The sequence below is a fragment of the Fusarium keratoplasticum genome, chromosome 1 (genome assembly GCF_025433545.1).
Source record: "Fusarium keratoplasticum isolate Fu6.1 chromosome 1, whole genome shotgun sequence".
Lineage (NCBI taxonomy): Eukaryota > Fungi > Ascomycota > Sordariomycetes > Hypocreales > Nectriaceae > Fusarium > Fusarium keratoplasticum.
The window spans coordinates 3366845-3392312 of record NC_070529.1 but is presented as its reverse complement, the minus strand read 5'-3'; the positions used below and the strand labels follow the sequence as shown (position 1 = coordinate 3392312).

Here is a 25468-nt window from a genome sequence, read left to right as displayed (position 1 = left end):
CCTCATGTGGCGCGACCTCGAATTGTGGCTGGTGCTCCAACTTCACACTGTAACCCACCAAGGTGAGCTTACTCAGGCTTGCTTCCTTGCAGGCCGAGGTCCACATTGAGGTCATGACGGGTTCACGCCAGGTCCGAGACTCCGGGGACGGGTCAAACCACTTGGATCCTGATCTCATGTCGTCTGTAAATAGAGAAGGACACCTTTTATTTTGTCTGATTTCTTCAATCGAGTTTGTTCTTTTGCCGCTTGCCCCTTAAACGTGGACTAGAAACAGCCATCATCCTCCATCTAAACACAATGGCAGCACACCCTCTTCAGCGGCTCACGTCGCCCTCCCGTTCCGTCTCGCTTCTTCTTCACGTTCTTGGTTTGGCCTCGTTCAGCTACAACTTCCACTTCCTGACGGTGTGGGAGACGCCTCTTTCCGTGTCGTATGGCTGGCATTTTCAGTTCCTCACTATCATCGGTCTAACTGCCTCCCTCATCGCCTTTGCCCTCGGAGTCTTGGCCGACCTCACGCTGAGCCATGCGCTTTTCCAGGCCAAGAATGCCGTAGCCGTCCTTGCTACGCCTCTGGAGGTTGTCATTTCCATCCTCTACTGGGGCATTAGGTTCATCGACCCCAATCTGCTCATCGCGGACGGCTTTGTTCTAGACATGTTGCCGGATATGGGCTTCCACCTTGCGCCAGCTGTCTTTCTGACACTTGATCTGATCCTTCTGAGTCCGCCGTGGACTATCCCGGCCTACACCATCATGGCAATCAGCACGGTTGTTGCGTTTGCTTACTGGTATTGGGTTGAGCTCTGCTTCAGCCACAACGGCTGGTAAGCCTTTACACGGCCCAATAGCGAGGTATGATGATGCTTACTCGACAACAGGTACCCGTATCCTCTGTTTGAGCTCCTATCTACGGAGCAGCGTGTGCTTTTGTTCACCTTTTCGGCTGGTTTGGTTACCGTCTCGTCCTCATGCCTCAAGTGGGTTTATGCGCGAGTCAACGGTTACCAGGCTGCTCAAAAGGAGGCTCACAAGCCTCTCAAGAAGGTCCAATGATTTCTCTACAGTGAGTAGGTCAGTCATTACCAACCAAAGCCATAGGGTTCTGCACACTTGAGCAGAAATGAATGAATGAGAGAATGGAGGCTTCATGGCGACACTTGACTTGATGGCCGTGTGCAAGAGGAAGAGTGGGATGAAGACAGCGAGAGAGAAAATGAGGCGAATAATGACAGAGACGGATACACGGTATTCTGCGATCTAGAATACATGGCAGATATATGGGTAAAAAATCATTCCCACCATATGTAGATATCGGCATACCTATTGAAGGATAGAAGGCATGGTCCTGTAAGGCTGTGGATCAAGGATGTGGATTGAGCTACGCCGACGACTCTATGCCATTGGTGCAGCCTTGTAGGATAAGGACAAAAACGAATCATTCATTTCTCTAAATATTTACGCTAGATATTTAAAGAAGAGTTGTGCTTTAAAATGACAGGTTCTTGTCTATCGATGAGACGGAGGCAAGAGTCAAGGTGCGAGATGGCGGGGATTTTGGCCCCGCTCCCACAGAAACTGTGCTTCTCAAACATCACCAACCAACCCCACCACCTACCTGTACTTCAAGGCCGCCTTACAGCAAAACACTGCAGCTTGCGCTAGCTCGCACACTTTGAACCTCTTCTATTGCTTCACCAGTAGTCCCCACGTGATGGATATCGACGACATTCTCCGCCAGGTTGACCCCGTCTCCCACGGCGTCCCAAGTGAGACGCGCGACCTGCAGGCCTTGACGCGTCTCTGGGTCGCTGAGCGCTCAGCGCCAGAGCTGCTCGAGTGAGTAGAAATGAATGGCCGCTATTCTCGAGTACTCGGACTGACTGGTTTTTCACAGATGGCCCACTGACGGCCTGTTTGAGCGCGTCAATGCCCGCATCAAGTCCCAGATCGAAAAGGTCGAGGACATGACGGGTGACATGGACCCCAAGACAAACTTTGCCCTCATCGTTATTCAGACAGAGTTGGAGAGGTACAAGTTCCTCGTCAGGAGCTATCTGCGAGCCCGCATTGCCAAGGTCAGTTGCACAGGCTCATCGGCCAGAACACGCAGCTAACTGTCCCCTTCAAGATCGACAAGCACACCCTCCACTACCTCTCAAGCCAGGAACTCAGGGAGAGGCTCTCGCCAACAGAGGTGGCCTACGCGACAAGGCACCAGGCTCTGCTGCACAACCACTATCTCTCGTCCTTCCTGGCGTCGTTTCCGCAGCAACTGCAGAATCTCAACGACACCGCTGGCAACATCAGCATGATTGACTCGCCCGACCTGGACACTGCCGTCTTCATCCGTATGCTCAAGGATGGGGATGTCCATGGCGAGGGCACCGACGCCGACGTTACTCTTCCTGCAGAGAATGGCGACATCCTCATCCTCAGATGGTCCAGCGCCAAGCACTTGGTCGAAGCAGGTGACGCCGAGCTTGTGTGAGCCCAGACTCATTACTTTCTGGGGCCTTTATCTATTCGGCTGCTCAGTGAATGAAGCTGGACACAGCAGTTCTGCTCACATATGCCATACAAGGCTGGTCCAACTGATATATAGGCTGAACTGCAGTTCCAGCATCAGCCCCAACACCTCGGGGCGCGCGGGCTCCATCCAAGTCACGCAATTGGTTCCTCGAGACTCCAAGTATTCACTTTTGATCACCATGACTCAATATTCAGAGGATTTTGTCATCAAGACTTGGTCTGGGTGGTTTCCCAAAAGGGTAATCAATCTCAGAGTGGCCTCGATGCCCTGGTCCAATCACGGACTTAGGATTCATGAACAGCCAACATCGGAGATAGCATCTCAAAGGCGACGACATGTCTCCAAGATGAGTTATTCAAATCATCTACATGCTATTCTCGATGGTATAAAGAAGGGTCTCATTCCTCGATGGATTGGACATATCAGATCACACCAGCACAGCACTTCAATCAACACACAACCATGTCTTCCAACACCATCACCCCCGAAACCACCATCGTCCTCGTCACCGGCGCCAACCAAGGCATCGGTCTCGAGGTCGTCAAGAAGCTCACGGCTGAACATCCAGACTATCACGTCATCCTTTCCGGCCGCCGCCCAGACGCCGTGCAAGAGGCCGCCTCCTCCTTCCAGGCCCAAGGCCTCCGTGTCTCCCCTCTCGTCTTGGACATCACCTCGGACGAGAGCATCGCCGCTGCAGTCAAGTCCATTCAAGACACATACGGCCGTCTTGATGTTCTCATCAACAACAGCGCCATCTCTGGTCTTAGCCTGAACGTTTCCCCCCGCGCTCGCATGCAGGCCGTCTTCGACACCAACGTCATCGGCACTGGTCTCGTCACAGACGCCCTCCTCCCGCTCCTTGAGCGTTCAAACAAGACACGCCGCATCGTCTTTGTCACCTCCGCCCTCGGCAGCCTGGCCCAAAAGGCTGACCCGACGTCTGCCCTTCACAAGCCTAACTATGGCGTCTACACGTACAGCAAGTCGGCCTTGAACATGCTGGCCCTTCACTACGCCATCAGATACGAGGACCATCCGCAGTGGAAGATCAACATTGTCTGCCCAGGCCATCACTGCGGGACCACTCTGAATGGATTCCAGGGAGCCGACGACCCCAGCCTTGGAGCTGTCAGCATTTGCCAAGCTGCGACTCTTGGAGCGGATGGCAAGACAGGCACGTTTACGGATGATAAGGGCACCATTCCTTGGTAGATACTCGAGGCCATTAGTTGAGCTCAATCATATAGATCAATGCGAGAGACTCGTGTTAAATGCGCATCCGTCGTTATAATTTGCCTGATATGGTATCCTCTGCAAAATGTCATGCTTCGACTCTAAGTGCTACGAATACGTGCGTAAAATCAATAGTCGGCCCAAACGCCATCGCCAGGCTGTCACCTTGGTGCCCAAGCCGGCAACTTGCTCCCTTTACTCTCTATGTGTCCATATATCCTATCCTATCCTATCCGGTCCAATCCTGTCCTGTCCCGTCCTATCCTATCCTTCTTTTCCTCATCTCATTCATGTCTTGAAATAAAGTCTAACGAATGGCTGAAATCAATATCCACGCATCATCCAAGAGATCGAATCTAAACCTGGCTGTGCGAGGTGCTGGGTCGTCCCTCCCAGACACCCTGTCCACGCTGCTGCATTCCTTGCCAGCGGTAGGGCATCAGGGCGCTACGGAGGCCGACGCTGTGTAGGCGTCGCTGATCCTGTAGCCCGACAAAGCCAACTGAGCCAGCTGAGGGCTGGCGGCGGTGGCTCGAATCCTTGTGCCACACACCGCTGGCGCTCTTGGGAGGCTCGCCAGTGGGGGATTCATCACCGTCGCGGTGGAAAGGTTCGGCCTCGATATCGAGGGTCAGCGCGGTTGAGTAACGGCGCGAGGGGAGAGTGTTGGTACGGGGACGAGGACGAGCAAGTACCAGGGGAAGGTTGGAGCTATCAATCGAAGGAGGGGCTGGTCCTTGGTCCTTCTCGGACACAGGAGGCGTTCTGAAGTAGTCAGACGTGGGGAGCGCGTTGAGAGGAGCCGAGGCGATGCGTGGCAGCTCAGCACGTCCATCGCGGAGAGCAGACGAGGGCTCCAGGTTGGGGGACTCTGACCCATCAGTGATGGCTGAGTCAGGGATTTCCTCGAGAACTGTCTCGAGGGGAGTTGCAAGCATCTCGGTAGGTGTGGCAGGGATAGACGAAGCTTCATCGTCGTCCACAGGCTTGGGCTGCTCACTTGCAACCGCATTCACTTCCTGGGCGACTTCAGGAGACTCAGTGATTTCGACCTTGGGAGCATCAGTCTCAGATGGCTTCTCAGAGGCTTGCTCGGCAGCAGGCACAGCAAGGGGTTCTTGCACCGAAGGCGAAGGTTCCGCCTCGGCGCTTTCGGCAACGGCAGGCGTTTGAACCTTGTCCTCCTTGGCTGTCTCCTTGGCCTGCTCCTCCATAGAGATGCCGGAGTCGCTGGATCCTCGGACCGTCTCAGGCAAGGCCTCTTCAGCCTTGTGAGACAGTTCCTTGGATTCCTCAGGAACTACAGTTTCCTTGGACTTGACGACCTTCTCCTGAGCGGGCTCCTCCGAGGGCTCCTGCTTGGGTGCATCAACAGTGGAAGTCTCTGCAACTGGCTCGGTCGGCTCCTTAGATTGAGGCTCTTCAACCTGAGAGTGAGTAGAAGGAGGCTTGGGGAAGTCGTTGAGAACAGTCTCTTCCTGAGGCTTCTTCGAGGCGTCGTCGCTTTCCGTAACCTCAAGAGCGACCGGGGTGGCCTTTGGAGTTTGCACTTCAGACTCGTTGGCCAGTTGTGTCTCCTTCTCATCCGCCTCAGTCTTCTCAGCAGCTACGACAGGGACAGCAGGCGCAGTGGCCTCAGCTGTCTCAGCGTCTCCACGAAGGCTGGCTGGAGGGGTGGTCCCGAAGCTCGTCTCAGATCTTGTGTGAGGCACAATGGCCTGAGGGTCTGACGGAGCATCGCGAGCATCGACCATCTCCCACTGCTCATCTTGCGAAGCATGAGGTGTCTCATTCTTCTGGGCAGTCGAAGCGGGAGCTTCGGTAGGTTCGGCAACCTGAGGTACCAAGTCAACAGACTCCTTCTCAGGAGCGACCTCGATCTTGGCATCAGGCTCAGCTGCCTTAGGTGCCTCAACAGGTGTTTCCGTCTGCTTGGGAGTAGGTTCCTCGGGCTTGAGCTCTTCGACCACAGGCGAGGCCGGCGTGCTCGAGTGTTCCAAGACACCCTCAGTTGGAAGCTTCTCTTCAGCCGCCTTGGCCTCTTGGGTCTCAGGCACAGGTGCAGGCTTCTCAGGCTCTTCTTCCTTCTGGGCGGCTGGGGAGACAGGGGCGTCATCCTTCTTGGGCTCAGCCAAAGGAGAGTCCAAGCCGCCAGAGAGGTCGGGCATGCGGGTATCAAGAGATCGGCGAGCCGCTCTTCTTTCCGGGGTCTCGATCGGAGGCTCTTTTGTGAGCTGGATGGGCTCGTCGTCGTCGTTGATAGGACGATGGAATTGAACCACTCCGCTAGCAATGGCGTCCATGTCGGACTGCTCTTGGTAGATGATCCTACGTCCGTCGTCGATGATTCGAAGTCCCTCGTTGGACTGGTCCTGGGCCAAAGCACGCGAGGACTTGGGGGTTACAACGATACTGTCTCGGGGGCTGATGCTATCAGTATCCACCAAGCTCGGAGTAGACGGGGGTTCGGACTGGTTCTCGTCGTCTGCGATGAAGTCGGCCATGTAACCGTTCTTCTTGGCCATCTCGAGACCAGATGGTACTCGGCGCAGGTCAGGCGAAGGAGCTGCGGGCGAGGGAGGAGCCTGAGGGCTATCTCTCAAGTTCGTCTGGCCAATCTTCTTTGACAGCGTATGCTCGGAACGGGAGCTGCCCAGAGATCCCGACATGGAAACCTCAGACTCGGGTCGGGGGAGTGAGGCAGAAGCGGTCAGCGAGGGGGTGGGCGCAACTGACGATGTGGCTCCAATTGATGGAGGGGGTACAATCGACGATGCCGCTCCGATGGAGGAGGCAGCAGCACCTCTTGACTTGAGACGCAGGTTTGGTAGCGTGTCAGGACAGTCAATGGCGCAAGTGTCCTTACACAGCATCGTGATATCGGAACGGATGCGCTCCTTCAGGTGAGCCTCGAGGGCCTTTCTCTCTAAGTCGGGAGAGGCAAACTTCTCCAGAGGAATGCTATCATCCCCACCAGCACCGTCAAGGAAACCATCGTAGATGAGGTGGCCTCGCTTGTGAACGGTCATGGTGGCGAGCGCATCCTCATGGTGCTCCAGGACGTTGCTGATGCCAGCCTGAAGGCGTTCCATGACAGCCTCAATGGTTTGGCGGCAATAAGTGACCGAGTGGTCAAGCCGAACAACAAGAGGTTCGTGAACAGACCAATTCTTTCCACGTAGTTCACGGATAGTGAGGGTGAGGTCATCCAGAGAACGCATAGACTTGTCAGTCATATCACGAGCCTTCTCCAGCTTGGCCTTGACCTGGTTGGCGAACTCGTCAAAGTCGCGACCCTGAGGATCATTGAACAAGACCTTGCTTGTTTGGATGCGATGGGAAAAGTATGTGTAATCAGGGCCAAGGTTGTTGCGAACCTTGACCATGATGTCAACGGCACCATCCTCAATGTGTGTGCAGCCACCGCTACCCTCAAACCCATTGCAAGTCTTGTGGCGCTTATCAAATTTGCGCTTACAAGAGTCGACAGGGTCAATTACGAGGTTGGAGACACGGGTCATCAGCTCCTCGCCGAGAAGGAGGGTCAGGGGGGAGGGCTGGCGACTATCAATCTTGATAGAGGCATTCCGGTTCTCTGGGTAGCGGGTGGCACAGCGACTGCGCAAAAAGAGCTCAATTGCATAGCCCGAGACGAGTTCGAAAGATTGAGTGTCGTTGGCGAACCGGGATCGGGGAATGCAGGCGGTGGATTGCGGTCGGCCGGTGCACGGCCGGACAGTTTCGGACTCGGCGTTGGCCGGCTCGGGATCGGCAGCGTCAGACCACCGGAAGCCGGGATCGTGGCGCACCAAAAACAAGCCAACAATGCGGTCGGTAGCATTGACAACTTCGCGAGCGTCGTCATGGGTCAGCTCGTACTCCTGGAAAGAGCGTAGCGACTTTTCTACAAGAATGAGGCCATCGCGTTCCACGCGGTATGTGATGCGATAGCGCAGTGGCTTGACATCACGATGGGGCTTGCGGAGTGGGTCGAGAGCGGTAGAATCGTGGCGTGTGATAAGCTCTGCAGAGCAATGCTGGAGGCGCGAGAGCAGCGCTTGGCAGATACGATCCGAGGCCTTCAGCTGAGGTGAGGCCTCATAGTCGCGTACGTGCTCGGTGCCGATTGGGCTCTCAAACTTGACCTGGACGTGTACTCGGAGGCCGGGCTTGACGTTGGCGAGCTTCTGAGAAGATGAAGTTGAAGGCAATACGACAGACGACGGCCGGGGGAGGTCCGAATTTCGGGTCTTTTTCCGGCCTAGGAGCGGGAAGCGGCGCTTGGTACCCGCTAAAGAAAATGAAGGCGACGAAGATGCGACGGAGTGTCCGTCTCCCGAGGTACTCGGCCGTCGGAGCGGCATCTTGGGTCGATTTCACGGGCAGACTCGTTTCCTAACTTTTTCTCCGTGATCGATTGGAAAGGTGCGCGGGCGTGAAAGTGAAGGTTGGGGTTTCGGTCCTCAATGACACGAAGGGTCCATCGAGGACGGCGCAGACACGATTGGAGGTTCTGGAGAACGAGGCCGAAGGTGGAAAAGGTCAATTGGCGACAGAGGGCGAGTTTAAGAGAAGAGAAGGAGAAAAAAAGATTCAAATCGCGAGGCTGGAAGAGTAAAAAAGAGGCAGGAAAAGCAATGAACAAGCGGAGGCGGAGGCGGGGATGCCAGTTGCGACTAGTTGAGTGATCGACTGAGACCTGGGCGGAGTCGCAAAAATCTCGACAGCAGGGGAAAAAAAAAAGGGCTCGGTCGGTCAAGCTCGGTTCCAGATAACGGGAGGTTATTAATGGATCAATGGCCGGAGAGGCTTTCCCAAGATTGTGCAGCGCAGCGCAGTGCAGTTGGTGGGTGATGTGCTGGGCGCGCAGTAGTTTCCCCCGATCTAATGCGATGGACGTTGAAGGGCAAGAAAAGGTCGTGGCTGGTCCTGAAGGCGGTCGGCCTGCAAGTGAGCGAGCTAGAGTGAACCGCTGGAGCTTGAAGGATCTCGAAATGGAAAAGAGCGAGTTCTCACTGGCGAGCAAGAGGGAAGAGACTGGAACCTGAGGGGAGGGGCGCATGAAGTGCGGCGGGTCACTTTTAAAGAGGTTTATCGCATCGCATGCTTCTGACCTGCGTGCTTGCTTGCGTGCGCGCCCCATTCATTGCTCATTGCTTGCTTCTCGCCTAAGCACTGCTGGAGCCGCTGGTGGCTCATTGCCTTGGCTTGGCCGTGCCCGGTAAAGCAATGCTCATGCACCAATTGATGCCGCTGCCAATGACTGGATGGATCGATTTCCCCCCGGGTCAGATTGGCAGGACCCGAGCATCTTGCCCGTGTGCCTCTGGGCCAAAGTGGACTGTCAATCTTGTCATGATCCAACCTTTTGCTGTGCCGGGACGCGCCGGCGTAGAGGGGGAGGGGGGTGGTCCCTGTGGACTCCTGTGAAAGCCTCCGTGGGTTCTTCGTAGGCAGGGTTGTGCATCATGCCACGCCGCGCTGACCGTGAGGGCGTGACCCATGCCTTCCGGCCGGGTTGAAGCCCGTCGAGTTCGTGACGGGGGAGGGTGTGGTCTGATGTCGGCCTTTTTCGTGCATTGTCGTCAATCTCTCAGCTTCGGCCGGTTCCTGGCTACGCCAGCCGTACCTGAGATGATGCCTGAGGCGAGTATCTTTTGGTGGATAGGTAGGGAGATATCTTCAGTTGACTGAATCCAGGCCGTGCGCACCTGCCATCAGCGTCCTTGGCCATCCATGGATCACACATGCTCGGCCAGCGCCCGTAACCCTCTGTGGGTTCAGCGGATATTGGGGGTTGGTCACCCATCTCCAGGCGGCATCCCCCAAAAAGCAAAATGGAAAGTCCAACGTTGGTCCAAGTCCGTGCCTGTACCTGCCCGTGCCTGCTCTGCCTGGTGGAGGCAGGCACAAGCTCGGGCACCACTTGCCTCCTTCCTTCAACGCCCTGGCTCATCGTCCGATATGGGCGGGTTCAACTTGTCTTGAAAACTTAACTCCTAGGATTCCCAACTCCAGGTTCAGTCTCGGGCTCGAGCTTCCTGCTCGCCTCAGATCAGAATCCAGAAGCCAACTGTGTTCTACTCCATCTTTGGTTTTCTAGCCTCCTCAGCTGAGAGGAAGTCTCCATGGAAACAGCTGAAGCAGGACCCTTCAGGGTCTTTTCTCCTGTCAGTGTCCTCTGTTCCCGTTCTCGCTAATACAGACGAACCCCTCTCTTCATCTCGTCTTGCTCTCAGGTCTCGGCATCTGGGACGAGTAAAAGAGGGCGATCGGGGGATTCATCCCTGCTCCCGGTCACAATCCACGCCACAGGTTACTCGCATACCAGGTCTTGACGATCACGGGAGTGGGATTGTGATACCTGGCGGTGATTGATCATGGATCCCGAGCATCTGACCGACCTGGATCCATGGTGAGTTCGAGGTCAGCCAGCCTCTTGGAAGTTTCTTTTCCTGACTCCGATGGATTGGTTGGCTGCATCCCGGTGGCATCATGTCTGGTCTTTTTTGGTTTTTATTGTCTTGATTCTTGTTCGCTCATTTTGGCTCGGCAATGAGTAGCCCGATCAGAGCTGGCCAACCAAACTCGAGCCTTTGAGCCTTAGACCCCTACAAGCTGCACCACCCCATTCCTCTTGATACTACAGTCTTGCAGAAGCAGCAGCGAGTGGACGAGATTGGAAAACAACATAATCTCAGCCAAGCCGTGCCTCAATTGTACAACGAGTTCGAGACAGAAGGTCTGGCCAACCCGTCACCCACGCCCCGCGGACACATCCCGCGCTCCCTGCACTGCATTGACTTGCCCACGCTGCAAGGCGCAATTTGGCGGTTGGCCGCTGCTCTGGTGCAAAAGAAAAACCTTTAAATTCTGAAAGCTCTCGCATGAGCCTGCGTGGGTTGGCACCCGGTTGGCGATGGGATCCTTGAGTCCAGGATCCAGACGTCACCATCTGCCCACTGCGAATTGTCCCAGCCATTGGTCCAGGTCTGTTGCTCATCCAACTTGCCAAAGTCGGATCATGCTTGCGCGGGCTTTCCAGGCTTCTCCATTCTTTTGGTACGGGGTGCCATTTTACACACATTGCGTTGCAGCGCATTGCAGGGCTGAGACTCTTCCTCTTCTGTCAGATGTGATTCCTCGAGTCTTTGTCTTGTTTCTGAGGTCCTCTTTAACCATAGCCCGGCCAATCCAGCTCGACTCAACCCTGGTCTTCCATCCCTGCCCCGTTGATCCGACATCCAACTCCCGTGCCTCGACAATCGCCAGAACCGACACATACCACAACAAGAAACTCTTCGACTCGATGAGCATCATACATCCGAGGTCAGTGCCTGTTTACCAACCCATGTTTCCATCCACCCGATTCTCTCCGGCTGCACATGCCAGCTTATCGTCCATCTACATACCCTACACCAATACGGCACCTATCATCCCGCATCTTCCTCTTCTGCCTCATGAGATCGCACCACTCTTCCTTACTCGGATACTGCCTCGCATTCTCTACTTGTTCAGTTGTCCCCCGCTTCAACGGCTGTCTCCATTCCCTCACATACTGTACACGAACCCGTGCACAAGTTGTCTCCGATGCACCGGGACCGGCAACCCCATCAAAGTCTTCCCCGGCTTTCATCCGTCTGGAGCAGACATGCCTCGTTATCGGTCACGGCCAGGACTTGTCCCGATGATGGCCGGCACCCGCCGGCCGTGCTCAATCACCCGCTACACCGACCTGGCTATGTCCGTTCATTCCCGGTATAGTTGTCTGACTTCTCGGAGCCAATCTAGGGCTCATCTGGAAGAATCCTGATAAATGGGCACTGCCTACCTGCCATATAGGTTAACTCTATCCACCCACGGCAGGATAAGTCCGTGGCTGTAAATCCAGGCAACATAGAGTTGCAACCCACGTAGAATCACCACCCCGTAACTCTATAGACTGCAAGCGGCTTTGCCGGGAACCATCTGACCGGCACAGCCCGAAAGTGATCATGAATCGGGATTCGGTAGCGGCCACACGGAATTGTATCGGCATGGTAGGTCCCGTGAACTGTTATGCTCTCCTCAAAACGCTGCACCTTCATCCGTCGTCAACGTGGCATTGAGGCAACAACGACAACAACAACAACAATAACACCCAAGCTGTCGTGGCCAACTCCAAGACGAAGGAAGTCCAAAGAGGAATTTTCGGATTGAGGCCCCATGCAGCAGAAAAGCCCACTCATGACCCCGGATTCCAACCGGCGTCGAAACTCGGCTTGCTTGGTGCCACGTTCTGAAGATCCACGTCACTGCAGGTAATTAATAAGGCATCAAACAACATGACTGACTTGCATGAGCAAATGCGAATCAATTGCGGAGCGCAAGCGAAAGGCGCCTAAGACCCCCAAAGGACACTAGTTAGCGACAGACAACAGGGAGTCCTTGGGTCCTTGACGTTGGGCTAAGCTCCTGGCAGGCGAGCTAGGAGCTGGAGTAGTCAGGGCCAGGAAGTCGCGGCCATGGCCTCCTTCCCGGGCCTCGAGACCAAAACTTGCCTATTTGGGTAACCCACTCCCGAAATAGAAACACCACGGAAAACGCGAGATATGTGGGATTGAGAGTAAAAAGGAGAGATGCGAAGAGCATCAAAGAGCAAAAAATAACAGTTGACGGCCAATGGGATTGCTCCCGCCAGGGCTTGAACCTGAGACCTTCGCATCACCGATATTACAGTGTAAACTGAAGTATTAGTACGACGCTCTAACCAACTGAGCTACGGAAGCCGATCAACTGTTGAAGGCAGTATCCATTTCGTGGAATATATCAGTTCACAGCCTAGAGCTTCTGAGTTGAGGTTTGCTGCACCTATCCAACAATACCTCCAGAGCCCTGTTCCTTGCCCGAAGGAGGCATAGGTGAATTATTTCATGTGTCTAGCTCTGTTGTGCAACTCGGTAGAGCCCACCAGTCATACCTTTGATAGTCCCCTGATGAGAAACGGCACCATACCTAGGCATGTGAGCACCAGTGTAAGCATGAACCCCTGTTGAGGAAGTTGTTTTTTTCAAAGGCTTATCGGATAGGACTCGGATGAGCATCGAATATAAGAGTTAGTAAGTACAAGGTCGGAACTATGATTCAATATTGCTTTGTAGACCCTTGTGGAGTGAATCAAAGTCGAGGAGCGGGCTTGTGTCCCCATCACAACGATGTAATGGGTTTAGGGATGCCTCGGTGTCGTGTCTTCTTCGTCTGGAGGCTTCAGCTGTCCAGAGGAAGTGTGGCCGTCACACTGGGCGCGTCCTGTACAGCGCCTTGAGAGTAGGTTTCGACGGCAAGTCGCATAACAAACAATAGATGTGGGTGGCCATGTCAATTCAGGGTTGAACTTGCTAACCCTATTTGTCGAATTGGAACCAAAGAGAGTACCACAATTTATGAATACCTGTATATTTGAGAATCCAACCGGCATCTTGCATTTGGGACATGCCGCCAGGCGTTCTGCGGCGAGTGGCATGCCACTAGATAACAGCATTCGTGTGTGATATCAAAACATTTCAGGCTTATTCATGTCCCTATTTACTCAGCCTTTCCCATCTTGAGAGCATTACTGATCGCTTATCCTTACCTATTTTTGGTTTACCTTCCTCTACATTAAACACACTCGACCTGGATCCAGGACTCACCTCACTTATAAACCTCATCTACCTACCAGGTATTCACACAATGTACCAACTTAGACAATTTGCAACAACCGTGTCGCGCTGGATCAAAAAGGACGCAGCAGAAGATTTATATAAGGGGGTCGCTGGCCTGACTATCGATTCCGTGAAGCCCTCTGGCCGCAAGAAGAAGAAGAAGAAGGCCCGGCTTGTCACTCGGTGGAAGGCCTATATCCGAGGCGGGACCCTGCAAGACTTCCAGCGTCTCTGCGTCGATCTCGGCCTCTCCAGTAGCCTTGATACCAAAGAGAAGTGCCACGATGTATGTCAACATGTCTGTATATAGAAGGGTCTCAATATTGACTTGTGCTAGGCGATCAAGAGTGTGAACGTCAACATCGGACAATTTCTAAAGAGCAAGAACAAGCCCGACGACGTCAAGTTCTTCGAGGACAAACGTGCATTGGTCAAATACACGGCGGAGACCGATTCCTTTTACCCAAAGAACAAACTCCCCAAGGGCGACCCGCTTAGAGCATTGCTGAAGCACATGTTTGGATGATTGAATAGGATACGATTCCTGTTTGTTTAGGGAGATGAAGTTCCTGGGGATGGACAAAGTCACTGGAATAAAAAAAAAAAAAGAAGCTGCCAATAGTCATGCGCCGTTCTCATGCTCATTATGTACCTAACTCCTAATCTCCCACAATCGAATTTTACCCGTGTCGTTCCCAACCGCCAGCAAATCACTCTGTCGTCCAAAAGCAACCGCTGAGATTCTACCAAGAGGTGTCTGCTCCGTGGGCCAGTTACGGTAGACTGTGCAGCTCGGCAGATGCACCAGTCGTAGCGCGTCCTTCTTGTGTTGGCTTCCAAAGGCCATGAGCTGGCCATCAGGGGAGAAGGCGATGTGTGTGATGGGGGTGACGAGCTGCTCAAAGACTCGGGTGGGTGTCGGCCGTTCCTTGATGGTAAGATCCTCTGCGTTGGGAACGATAAGCTCGGTTCGGTCGTAGATGTTTGTGATGCCACTGTTGGAACCGATGGCAACCCAACGATCCTCGCCCAGATTCGTCGGGCCTTGGTGGCCGCCGAGAGCCAGGACGATACCGCCAACACAACCCTCGTCGTTCCAGACACCCACGAAAGAACGGCTTTCCATGCTGTACTCGCCAACCTGTCCGTCCTTGCCCAGGATGGTCATTCCGTCCCCAGTGCTCCACCAAGCAAAATCAGCAATGCCGTTGACACTCGAGAGTCTGGCAGCGGCGATCCACTGCATTGATGTCGTGCTGATGACGTTGATGATACCACCGCCCTTCTTGGTGGAAGCCACAATCGCCATATATCTACCGCAAGGGCTGAGCTTGAATCGTTCCATGGTCTTGTGCTCCAGTCGGTGGCCGAGAATCTGCGTCGTCTTTTGCACCGTGCCCGACTGCAGGTCCCAGTGGTGGAAGTATTTCCGTCGTCCAGCGAAAAACACCCTGTCGCCCTTGGGATACATGAACTCGGCCCTTCGCACGTCAACCTGCTTGACTTGTACCGACATCAACTGGGGATTAGGCGTGGGATGCGCAGAGGGTGCGATGTGGTGAAGGTACAGAACAGATGCTGTGCTTGACGACAGGAGGACTGGGTACTCTGGGTGGAAGGAGAGGGAGGTAACAGGGGCCTTGTGCTGGTCTGGAATCTCTCTCGTCCTCTGGATGTCGATAACTTCGGGTCGTAGTCGTCGCTTCTTTGTCGATCCAGCTCCAGCCAGGCGGTTGACGTCGCGGAGAAACTTCTCGAGGGGCTGGGCAGAGATCTCAGAGTCGGAATCGCTATCGGCATCTGAAGAATCGGAAGCGGCAGAGGACCGTCGTCTCCTCTTGCTAGGTCGTCCGTCTGCTTCGCGGGCCCATGCCGGCGCTGGGTTCAGTCGGAGGTACTGCTGTCGCAATCTTCTGCTGTACTCGGTTCCGCTGACGAGGTCTTCGGCCTCCGTTAATCGCAGCTTTCGTAGGCGCGTGGCTCCGGCGAGAGAGATGACCAATCGTTCGTCGTCGCTATCTTCCCAAGCGGGGGCGTTGCCATCTACAGGCTTCGTAGACTTGGTGACTTCAGCGCCTGCAGCTGGCCCGGAGCCCGTGTCGAGCATGAAAAGATCCGCATCGTCGACATCCTCCAGCCCAGCAGTGTCCTGCCCCACAAGCTCAAGCTCTTTGCCCTCTGCTTCTTTGCTGGAGTCGAAAAGCCAGTCATCCTTGAACAATTGCGCCCGGAAGCTCGCCTTGTTGCCGAGGACTAGTCGCTCCAGCTCCTCCTCGTCCGAGTCCTTGTCGTAGAGGGCGACGGTCGGTTTTTGCTTTGGAACCTCATCTTCCGAGTCGAACTGATCCTCGCTCTCAGAGGACGTGAGGTCCTGCATGTCTTCGTCTTGCGGCGGCGCCATTATTGCTGCTGAGTCTCGCGACGGATGGGAAGTCTGTAGGTTCTGGCTTGGGCGAAATGTCGACGGGCGTGGAATTTTTTTAGAGGGTCCTCACAGCCTTGCATGAGCGACGGGCCGTGATAGGCTCGTCTTGCTAGTGGGAGAGTGGGGAGTCGACCAATCACGTGTAAGTGATGCAGAGAGGCTGACAACAACCCTAACCCTGGAAATATACGAATCCATGAACTTCATGACCGTCAATGAACTTGAATATACTTGCGTTGGTGCCTAGGGTATTCTTATTTATTTCCCATTCCCTTTTCAACTCCACTTCAGATATCCTAATCATAGCGCTGCCGCCTGCGCCAAAACCTTCTCCAGCCGGTGCAAGTCGGGACTCACAGACTCGGGAGACTTGAGGGTGAGAACAGAGCCCGCCTGGGCCACGTCAATCAGATTCTCAACCTTGCCACCCTGCGCTAAACCAGAGATCAAAACGCCAAAGAATGTGTCACCGACTCCATTGACGGACACGATCTTCTTGACCCTCTCAGCGGCTGAAAACTTCCTCATGTATAGACCGCCAACGCTTGGGTGATCACTTGTCGCTCGAGCGAGAATGTACTCTTCAGAGTCAGGGTCCTTTAGTCGAGGGTCGTCGCGGCCAAGAATAGTGGTCAGAAGAACGCCCTGAGGTCCCAGTTTTGTCACGATAGTTGGGATGTAGGGGAGGAGTTGAACAGACTGAACGGGGACTCCTGCATCTGTCAATTCTGCCGAGGTCGCTCTGACGAAGCGATCTCGAGCTCCCCTCATTCCAAACGCATCGATAACGTCGAACCACTCAGGAGAGTCAAAGTAGCCATTATCACGAGCCGCAGTATACATGGCCTCCAACTCGTAGCTGTTTGGCGACGCGATATCAACAGTGGGCTTTGGGAAGACTCGAAGCTTCGGGTGGCCCTTCTGGCGGCAGAAGAGGTTCATCGACTTGGCTGTCGACACGGGCTCAAAGGCGACCTTGCAGCCTTGATCTTGACCTGCCTTTAGCCAAGCCCGGATGTCCTTTTCACTCCAGTTGCCATCGACCACCAACCACTTGGGCTTGGTGCCTCGGACAGCGGATTTCCAGTACTCCGGAAACGAGTGATGTGTGAAGATACCCATGTCAGCCATGGCCATGACCAGGTTCTTGTTGGCGTCGTTGACGGCAACGTACTGGGCTGTCCTGTTGGAACCGTGATACTCGTGGCCAAGCTGTCGGATGTAAGTCGTATCCAGACCCGAGGCCTTGAGCCCGTTTAGGACAGTCTTTCCAGCGCTGGTTTTTGCATCAGCATTTATGCGAGGGTCGTCTTTCCGACTTTTACTTACACATCGTCGCCGATCATGCTGCAGAGTCTAACTCGGGCATGCTTGCTCACGGAGTGTGCAGCAAGCGCGACGTTGTGGCCGACTCCTCCGATGGACTGGCTGATGCTGGATGGATTCGAGGTATGGAGGACAGGCGAGGCATCGCCTGACTTGGGGGCGGAGTAGTCACAGCTCAGGTCAATGGCTACGGACCCGGCGACAAGGATATCGGCCTTGCTATCCGCAGCGACATCAGGTTCCTGGGGCTGAGAGGGGGCAGCAGGTAGAGCAGCAGGTGTTGCATTGCTACTGCTACAATTAGAGTTACGTTATCCCCAGACCGTACAATCATCGCCGCAACTTACAAAGTCTTCACGGGCTCGGACCCGGGAGACATGAGCTTCGACAGCTCGACAGCGACATTGGTGGCTCGGGTGATGTTGGATGTCACTAGTTCCTTGTTGGCGATGACCGCCTTCTCCCCCGTCAGCTGCTTCAGCCTGCCCAGGATGTACGGCGTGTTGGCGCTTCCAGTGAAGCCCTTCTCGTTGGCCTCCCTGACAGCCTGCTCGATGTAGTCCTGCATTTTAGGGGCCGGAATGCCGAACTCCTCGGGGATCGGGTTCGCAAAGAGCAGACCCGACTCGATGCCAAGCTTCTCCTGGGCCAGGATGATGGCAGCGGCCTCCTTCTCGGTGTAGACGACAGAAGGGCTCTTGACACCGCTATCCCGGGCCCAGAATGCAGGAAAGTCAATATTGCCAGACCTACCGTCGGCAAAGGTAGACACATAAGCACCCTGGGTCTCGAGGAACTCGAGAGTCCGAGGGATGTCGAGGAAACCCTTGCAGCCACTGCTGATGACGGCAACCCGGGTTCGGCCCAGCTCGGTGAGATCAGCAGAAATATCCATTGAGTCCTGTCCACCACGATGGACACCACCCAGGCCACCAGTGCCAAAGACTCGGATACCGGCGAGCCTTGCTAGCAGCATAGTTCCGGCGATGGTAGTTCCTCCATGAATCTTACGTCCTGTGAGTCCCTGGATAACCCGAGTTAGTCGTGTGTGATGATTGCTGGGTGTATGAAAGCAAAGAAATCCTCTGATAGTTGGCGATTATAGCCGAACTATCATCATTCACAAAAACAAACTCCCTCTTACCATTCCCGTGAGATATGCGATATCTCTTCTGGATGCCTTGACAGCACTTCCACTCTCAATCATCTGAACAATCTCCTCTGGAGAGGCACCGACTTTGGGCACTCCATCAACAATGGCAATAATAGCCGGGATACCTCCATGGCTGCGGACGAGCTCCGAGTGCTCACGGGCCAGGTCATTGCCCAACGCTCCGTGGGTGTAAATGGTTGACTCGAGAGCCACGACAGGCTTGTTACTGGCAACAGCGTCGGCAACTTCATCCGTGACCTTGAGCAGCTCTCGTACGCCAGCCAGTGACGCGGCCGCGCTCATGAGGCGGCGCTGGGCATGGACCGGCCGAGCCCCGGGGCCGGAGCAGCGCCACATGGAAGGGCCATGCCGGGAGATAAGGCTGGGTAGCCGCGGAGTCAGCATGGTGCCGGCTAGCTAGGCAGTAAAGAAGGCGCAATTGGTAACTTGTAGGGAACCCTTGATGAATGGCGTGGTTGATGTGATGTGATGAGCAAGCAGAGTTGTGTTGGTGGATTGGTTGGCGGGGTTGATTTGATAAGCCAATCCAATATGGAGATGGAGGTTATCAAAAGCTCCGATAGGCGAACTCGCAGCGCTTGCCACTCGAACAACGTAACAAGGACCAGTAAGAGACAATTGCCCGGGTCGAGATTCGTAGGATTCGATGGTGTTTGTCTAGAAAAGCTCCACAAGATGCACGCAGCCTGATTTCCAACGTCCGTCCTGCGAGCCAAAAGCCACGCTTTCGGGGCCCTGGGGCTAGAACACAAGGAAGCGGGCGCCTCACTCGGCCGTCGGAGGGCGCCGTCGGTAACGATGAAAGTGGCTCTCTTTTCCTGTTCCTGTCCCGCCAAGAGAGAAAATGGAAGGGCAAGGAAAATGCCATTTCTCCACTTGATTTCTTTCCGCTGTGTGGGTGAGTGGAGTCCTTCTACCGCCACAACCGATCGATGCGAGTTTGTGGGATCTGGATCGCCATGGTTTTTCCTTTTCCTTGACGTTATGGATCCTTCGAGAGTGTTGCCATATGGATTGGATGTTCAACTCGGCTATATCGAGGACACATATATGCGACCAAAGCAACCTGACCTGTCAAACTCGCATGGTTTGACATGACATGAACCATCTCTAGAACGTGGTTTCAAGGGTTGCTTCGCGTCTGCACAGATTGGGCCCCGTGTGCTTGTCAAAGTCTCTTTTATGCAAGCTAGTCCCTGCCTCCGTTCGAGTTAATTCACAAAAAGTTGTCGGGCCGCCATCTGATCCCTGCCCAGGGCTCGACTTTCAGACTTCAGATGAGACAGACATGGATCTGAGAGAATGGACTTGCTTTTTGACAGGCGCAAGATGAGACATGCCGCGGAATATTCTACACCGACTCTATATTTGCTTCTAGACTTCTTTCTGACACACTGACAGAGCATCTTGAGGCATTGAAAGAATACATTCATGATTAACCGGCTGAATATCCGTGTCATCTCGCTTCTCACTTTTGCCCAGAAATGACCCCTCCAAAAACGTCTGTCCAGGGTATGGACACACCTATCTGGAGAGATTTGACGGACGTCATTTCCGGTTTCAAGTTGTAGATATAGGCAATTAATTCCAACATGATTCCTTTGGTGATTCTCTCCCCGGTTTCACACTTTCGCTGTGCACATTCACCATCATGACAGTATCACGACTGCTCGTGCCGCTGCTGGTCCTGGCTGGACAGTCGCTGGCGGGCAACTTTACCATTTCCAACGGCCAGATCTTCACCCCTGGTTTCGTTGTGCTAAATGCCCCTCAACCAGACACTCCTTTGGGAGGTGGTAGGTACTATGCGCTCAACACCAACGCTCTGCTAATACCCTCAAGACACGCTACATATCTCCATCGACGTGACGGCTAACGGCAAGCTGCCGCTGCCACCATACGAAGAAGATGCCCCCAGCCAGATTTTCAGCATAGAGATGTTTCTCTACAGTTACACCACGGGACGCAACTTTACCATCTCGAATGGCACGGCTAGCGCCAACAACGCGAGCCTCGGCGAAATCATGGCGCAGGAACCCGACAGCACCGTGAAGCACGTCAACTGGGTCTGGCCCGATTGTTTAGTGGGCGACGGCAAGCCAGAGGATGACGAGAGCGACCGGGGCATTTATAATGTATTTGAATGGTGTTCCGCCCCAACTCACATGATGCTGACTTATATAGATCTCCATCCGGCAAAATTTTAGACTCAACGGCGACGACTACTATACCATTTTCGACGTCCCTATTTCCGTCACTAATTCGATCGAAGAGGATGACGATCGCCCCTCTTGCGACGACTTGTCCAATGAGCTGCTTCCATATGAAGATGTCGACGCAGAGACGGCCAACGAAGTCGGCGTACTGTTTGCCCCAGGAGATGCGACAGAGGTTGAGGCGGGGGACAAGGACTCTGGGGCGTCGATCGCCAATCTGGGGTTGATGGCATATGCTGGGGGGTTGGCGGGCATAATGGTCGCAATCCTGTAAATATTGACCATTGTTAAATATCTGGCCGCCCTTAAGACGGAGCTCCTACTTGATCAAGCCCGTCCCCCGCTGTCCAAGACATTCCAACCTCAATGATAGCTGTTGAAATAGCCTATCCCATCTACGCCGCCAACCAACATAACTCGGCTAGCCAATGCAGGTCACCACTTCGCCAAACCAACCAGCCTCTCACAACCCGCTCCCATCCTCCAACGGCGGCCCATTGCGGGGTCGACCATGCCTCGCCGAGGCTGTCCGTCTCGGTCCGTGTAAGTGATGCACTCACTGCGACATCGCGGATCTGCCCTCTTGGCCCTCAACAGGCAAACATTCGCTGGCCGTGTCTCGGCTAGAGCACTATGCCGAAAAGTTGGCGAATGGCTTTCCCAACGCAGCTCTGATTCTCCACCCCCTCGCAAACAGCTTGCCCAATGTGTAGTAAACTCTCACGGACGCTATCATGGGATAGCGTGCCGAGGCTCCAATGAAGTGAAAGCAGGAGCTTCGAGCTCGAGATGTGAGAGCTGTCATGTTCGTTAAAGATGAGACCATCACCCGTCCGTTGATTCTGTGGCTTCGCACTCTAATTTCCTTGAGAACTCGGCTCTCTACCTTGCGAGCCGGCGATACCGTCCATCACTTACACGTCCATCCGGCCCCACCGAGCATCACCGCCGTCATGCCGATGCATCAAGGTCTGATTCCACGCGAGGGCTTCTGTGCCGATGTCGTCCTCCGCCTCTTCCGTCGTACCGTGCTAAACCCGGCCCTCTTGTTCCCACTTGTGCTGCTCGCTCGCTTCACAAAGTCGGGCCAAGACCTCGCCAAACTCCATCCCGCCTCCCGACATCTCGGGACGCTCTTCTGCGTCGCACTCGCCCGCTGGGCCAGCGATTGGGCGTCGGAAAAGGCTCGAAATAATTGGGTCAACGACAAGTATGATTGGACTCGAGAGATCGTACTGGTAACTGGCGGTGCCGGAGGCATCGGAGGCCATATGGTCAAGCTGCTCGATGAGCGGGGCATAACGGTCGTGGTGCTGGATGTCCAGCCCATGTCCTTCGCCGTCTGTCCGTTCTCCCGCCTCCATCTCCATCCTTCGGACCCCGGTCCGGAGGTGCAGAGCAAAGAGTGAAGTGAATGATGCTAACTTTGACGCGAGCAGCGGCCAACGTGCACCACTTTCAATGCGACCTTCGCTCGCCCGAAAACGTGGAAGCCGTGGCCGAAAAGGTCAGGGCTCAGGTCGGACACCCGACTGTCGTCATCAACAACGCCGGCGTGGCCCGGGGCAAGACGGTATTGGAAGCAGAGCCGGGCGACGTCCGCTTCACTTTCGACGTCAACTCGCTTGCACCGTTTTGGACGGCCAGGACGTTCGTCCCCGATATGGTCGCCAACAACCATGGCATGATTGTCACTGTGACATCGTACGCCGCCTGGCTGACGATTCCCAACATGGTTGATTATGGAGCTTCCAAGGCCGCCTCATTGGCTCTCCATGAGGGCTTGACGGCCGAGCTGACTACGAGATACAACGCCCCCAAGGTCCGGACGGTGATAGTCCACCCGGGCCACACAAAGACCGCTCTCTTTACTGGCTATGATCAAAAGACGGACTTTCTCATGCCGCAGCTTGAGCCTGAGACTGTGGCTGACGCCGTAATCAAGCAGGTTCTCACAGGACGCAGCGGCTACGTTGTTATCCCGGGATTCGGCATGATTCTGTCCGCTCTCCGTATGCTGCCAGATTGGTATGCCATCCCACTGAGAGCCAAGGCGCAGTCGTATATGAACAACTTTAGGGGTAGACAGGTGATTGAGGACGTGGACGCCGCTTATGAGGACGATCATCATCTTAAGAGGGGCATAAATGATACGAGTGAGAGCGCAGTGCTGGTCCCTGGCGTCTAGGCCGCTGTCGGGGCATGATGAATGATGCAGACGCTGCTAGGAGAAGGTTAGCTGGTCAAACGTGGCGGGCTGAAGCAAGAAAGCCTCGGCATGCCGGGCATTTGTCGAGCTAAACAAGCTCCATAGTAAGAGGGACGAGGCAAGGGAGAAGGCCAAGAGAGAAGCAAGTGAGCGGGGAGTTGAGAGTTCATCGTGTCCAACAAGTCCATAATGGATGTGGGTTGCATAACTTCCATGACTAACATACCGTACGACGCTCAGATATCGATTGCAATCCCAGCAACCAAAAGAAAAGAAAGGAAAATTCTTTATGAAAAATTCTTTTAGCCGGTGATGGAGATAATCGCAAGGATCTGATGATGGTGCTGCCACAATCGACCCGAGTCAAGGGATTTCGAATTGGACAACGGGTATTCGAGGCGGGGCTGCAAAGGGAAGGCAAGGGACCAGGCACTGACTCTATCTTCGGTGTGAAAAAGGTCCGACAAGAGGACACGGAGCTTGCTTCGCCTTACGAACCTCCCATGTAAGAGAGAGGGCGTGCGCAGGAGCTTGGGCGTCAAAGTCCGAGTCCGTTTCTGCTTGTCTCCGGGGTGAGGCTCAGGATCCAATATGAAACGGCACGAGAGGCAGGCCCGTGCATCGTATCGTCTCCGGGACCGACGGTTGGTACCTGGGTACATCCACATGCATAGCAGGCTCTAGATGTGGTCGGGGATGCATCTGGTGGTGTTGGTGATGGCTGTTGGCCGTTGGCATTGCGTCTGGGCGAGCGAATCCCCGAGTCCGACAAGGTGCCGGTGCATATGAAATGTTGCCAGGCTCGAGTGATGGTCAGGCATGGATTGTGCTTGGTGATTCGATCAATTGACGGACCAACAGGCGTGTGTGTATATACCGTAGACGTGAGAGAGAGTCCAGCAACCAGGCGCAAGATGCGCTCGCTTACTGCGGCGTCAGCTCAAGACAGCAAAGTACATTGCCATAAACGGCGGCGGCAGCGGCAGCGGTAACGGAACATAATCAACTGCGGACGGGTTCAGGGTCTCGCAGGGGATCCAGCCTGCCGGACCATCATGAGATGATCATCGTTCGCTGCATGTCGTGGCGAGGGACCCATATTACCATTGTCAATTTGACAGTTGGGACTGCTCCCAGGGCAGTAAGTAGTTAGTTACATAGACCGCATCTGCGGGACTAGGACTGGGGTTCAACGGCTGGATGACGGGAGATGACTGAAGAAGGAAGCAGAACCTGAGCGTTATCATCTGGCAAGGCGGTGTTGCTGTTGCTGTCCCGTAATAAGCCACGAGCCGCAGATTGGATACAACAGCATCCATGGTTAATGTTGCGAGAAATCCCCGAATATCGTCAGCATGGCAATAAACATGAACCAAGGCGGAAGCCAAGACCTGGCCGTGTCAGCTTGAATGAACTACTGCCAGATCCCATCTGGATCATGGACCGAGAGCCCTACGAGTCGAGTTAGTGCGGACACGAGAGCATATGATGTTGGCTCTGTTGCAGATTTGCTCCGAGTCCCCGAATCCCCACGCCTGCCATCTCAGCTGGAGCACGTCTGTCTGCCGAGCCATCTGTGTGCTGGCCAAACCCGTCATCTATCTGGCGAAACGTCGTGGGAACGACCGGGGAAACCGGTGTGGGAGATGGGCTGGGTCCGCCTCACCCATGCTGGACCACGGATGGCTCCATCTGATGACTGCCTCAACCAGTCCAGTCCACATACGTACGTACCGTACATAGCCTGTCCTGGCCATGACGACTATCGACTTGAAAGAGTTGCGAGCGCGAGAGAGGGCAGGCGGAGGAACTCTACATGAGGCCACTTCAGACCCCGACCCTCCATCGCTCAGGTGCTGGCCTTGTCCAGCTCACTGCACCATATACCAAAAGGGCAGAATAGGTTAGCATATGCGGACAGGACGTTGCACGAAATACAACCTACAGCCCAGAAAGTAGCTGACCCCCAGTACCGGAGCAGTCAGTCACACAGCTCACACACACACGCACGCACGTTTTCATCGGAACTAGCAGGTGCATGAGTGGATTCGCCCAGCAACGGCGCAAGCTCGGCACGGGTTCAACGTCTTTTTGTCTTGGGTTGTGAAGATGGTGGTGGTGACAGTACGTACTGTTTGCATGTGGTGATGAATGAGGAGGATTGGTCTGGCCTGGGCGCATAGCGTGGGCGAGCGTTCTAGGCGGATCTTTGGATCATGTTGCTTCTTTCCCCTCATGCTGTCTGTATCATAGGTCCATCAATCAAGGCTGGGCTGCTGTCAGCATCTCCCCGGCGGCTTCTGGACTTGTCAATTGATCTTGGCTACAGATGCTTATTTCCGCACTCGATGGAGACGGGGCGCTTGAGGCATCTCTTGAATCAAAAATGCGGGCATCTTTCTTTTTTCTTGTCTTGCTGCTTCTTCTTCTCCAACAACAAACTCCATTCTTGCTTCATCATAGCGGGCTGCCCTCTGGGGTCGACCCAGCCGCAAGGAACATTTGTCATTCGGCGACCAATCAGATCGGCCCATCATCTGGCGGAGCTGGCGCTGCACAGGCGGGTGTGGACCCCTCGTGGACTTTCGAGGACTCTTGAGGAGTCTTGAGGGGACCCAGGCCAAGAGAAAAAAGAGTCAAAGTCAAGGCCGCTACTGCGCGGG

At 54.6% G+C, this 25468-nt stretch overlaps 9 protein-coding genes across 9 annotated transcripts; 6 read left to right on the top strand and 3 right to left on the bottom strand.

Moving 5' to 3' along the window:
- Window positions 1-300: 300 nt before the first annotated feature.
- On the top strand, window positions 301-1059 carry NCS57_00101000 (uncharacterized protein; the record flags this gene model as incomplete). The annotated part of the gene is made up of 2 exons (XM_053051084.1): window positions 301-830; window positions 885-1059. The coding sequence occupies 2 exons, from the start codon at window positions 301-303 to the stop codon at window positions 1057-1059; spliced, it is 705 nt and encodes a 234-aa protein (XP_052919599.1).
- Window positions 1060-1717: 658 nt separating this feature from the next.
- On the top strand, window positions 1718-2494 carry NCS57_00100900 (DNA replication complex GINS protein SLD5; the record flags this gene model as incomplete). The annotated part of the gene is made up of 3 exons (XM_053051083.1): window positions 1718-1842; window positions 1901-2081; window positions 2135-2494. The coding sequence occupies 3 exons, from the start codon at window positions 1718-1720 to the stop codon at window positions 2492-2494; spliced, it is 666 nt and encodes a 221-aa protein (XP_052919598.1).
- Window positions 2495-2944: 450 nt separating this feature from the next.
- NCS57_00100800 (uncharacterized protein) lies at window positions 2945-3751 on the top strand (the record flags this gene model as incomplete). Its single annotated transcript, XM_053051082.1, has 1 exon — window positions 2945-3751. The coding sequence occupies one exon, from the start codon at window positions 2945-2947 to the stop codon at window positions 3749-3751; it is 807 nt and encodes a 268-aa protein (XP_052919597.1).
- A 377-nt stretch (window positions 3752-4128) lies between these two features.
- NCS57_00100700 (uncharacterized protein) lies at window positions 4129-8136 on the bottom strand (the record flags this gene model as incomplete). The annotated part of the gene is made up of 1 exon (XM_053051081.1): window positions 4129-8136. The coding sequence occupies one exon, from the start codon at window positions 8134-8136 to the stop codon at window positions 4129-4131; it is 4008 nt and encodes a 1335-aa protein (XP_052919596.1).
- A 5347-nt stretch (window positions 8137-13483) lies between these two features.
- NCS57_00100600 (uncharacterized protein) lies at window positions 13484-13981 on the top strand (the record flags this gene model as incomplete). The annotated part of the gene is made up of 2 exons (XM_053051080.1): window positions 13484-13741; window positions 13793-13981. The coding sequence occupies 2 exons, from the start codon at window positions 13484-13486 to the stop codon at window positions 13979-13981; spliced, it is 447 nt and encodes a 148-aa protein (XP_052919595.1).
- A 126-nt stretch (window positions 13982-14107) lies between these two features.
- Window positions 14108-15856, bottom strand: NCS57_00100500 (uncharacterized protein; the record flags this gene model as incomplete). Its single annotated transcript, XM_053051079.1, has 1 exon — window positions 14108-15856. The coding sequence occupies one exon, from the start codon at window positions 15854-15856 to the stop codon at window positions 14108-14110; it is 1749 nt and encodes a 582-aa protein (XP_052919594.1).
- A 324-nt stretch (window positions 15857-16180) lies between these two features.
- Window positions 16181-18764, bottom strand: NCS57_00100400 (uncharacterized protein; the record flags this gene model as incomplete). Its single annotated transcript, XM_053051078.1, has 4 exons — window positions 16181-17156; window positions 17210-17500; window positions 17554-18230; window positions 18351-18764. 4 exons carry the CDS (start codon window positions 18762-18764, stop codon window positions 16181-16183), a joined length of 2358 nt encoding a protein of 785 aa, XP_052919593.1.
- Window positions 18765-20031: 1267 nt separating this feature from the next.
- Window positions 20032-20870, top strand: NCS57_00100300 (uncharacterized protein; the record flags this gene model as incomplete). The annotated part of the gene is made up of 3 exons (XM_053051077.1): window positions 20032-20176; window positions 20223-20515; window positions 20565-20870. 3 exons carry the CDS (start codon window positions 20032-20034, stop codon window positions 20868-20870), a joined length of 744 nt encoding a protein of 247 aa, XP_052919592.1.
- A 529-nt stretch (window positions 20871-21399) lies between these two features.
- NCS57_00100200 (uncharacterized protein) lies at window positions 21400-22784 on the top strand (the record flags this gene model as incomplete). The annotated part of the gene is made up of 2 exons (XM_053051076.1): window positions 21400-21940; window positions 22036-22784. 2 exons carry the CDS (start codon window positions 21400-21402, stop codon window positions 22782-22784), a joined length of 1290 nt encoding a protein of 429 aa, XP_052919591.1.
- Window positions 22785-25468: the final 2684 nt, after the last annotated feature.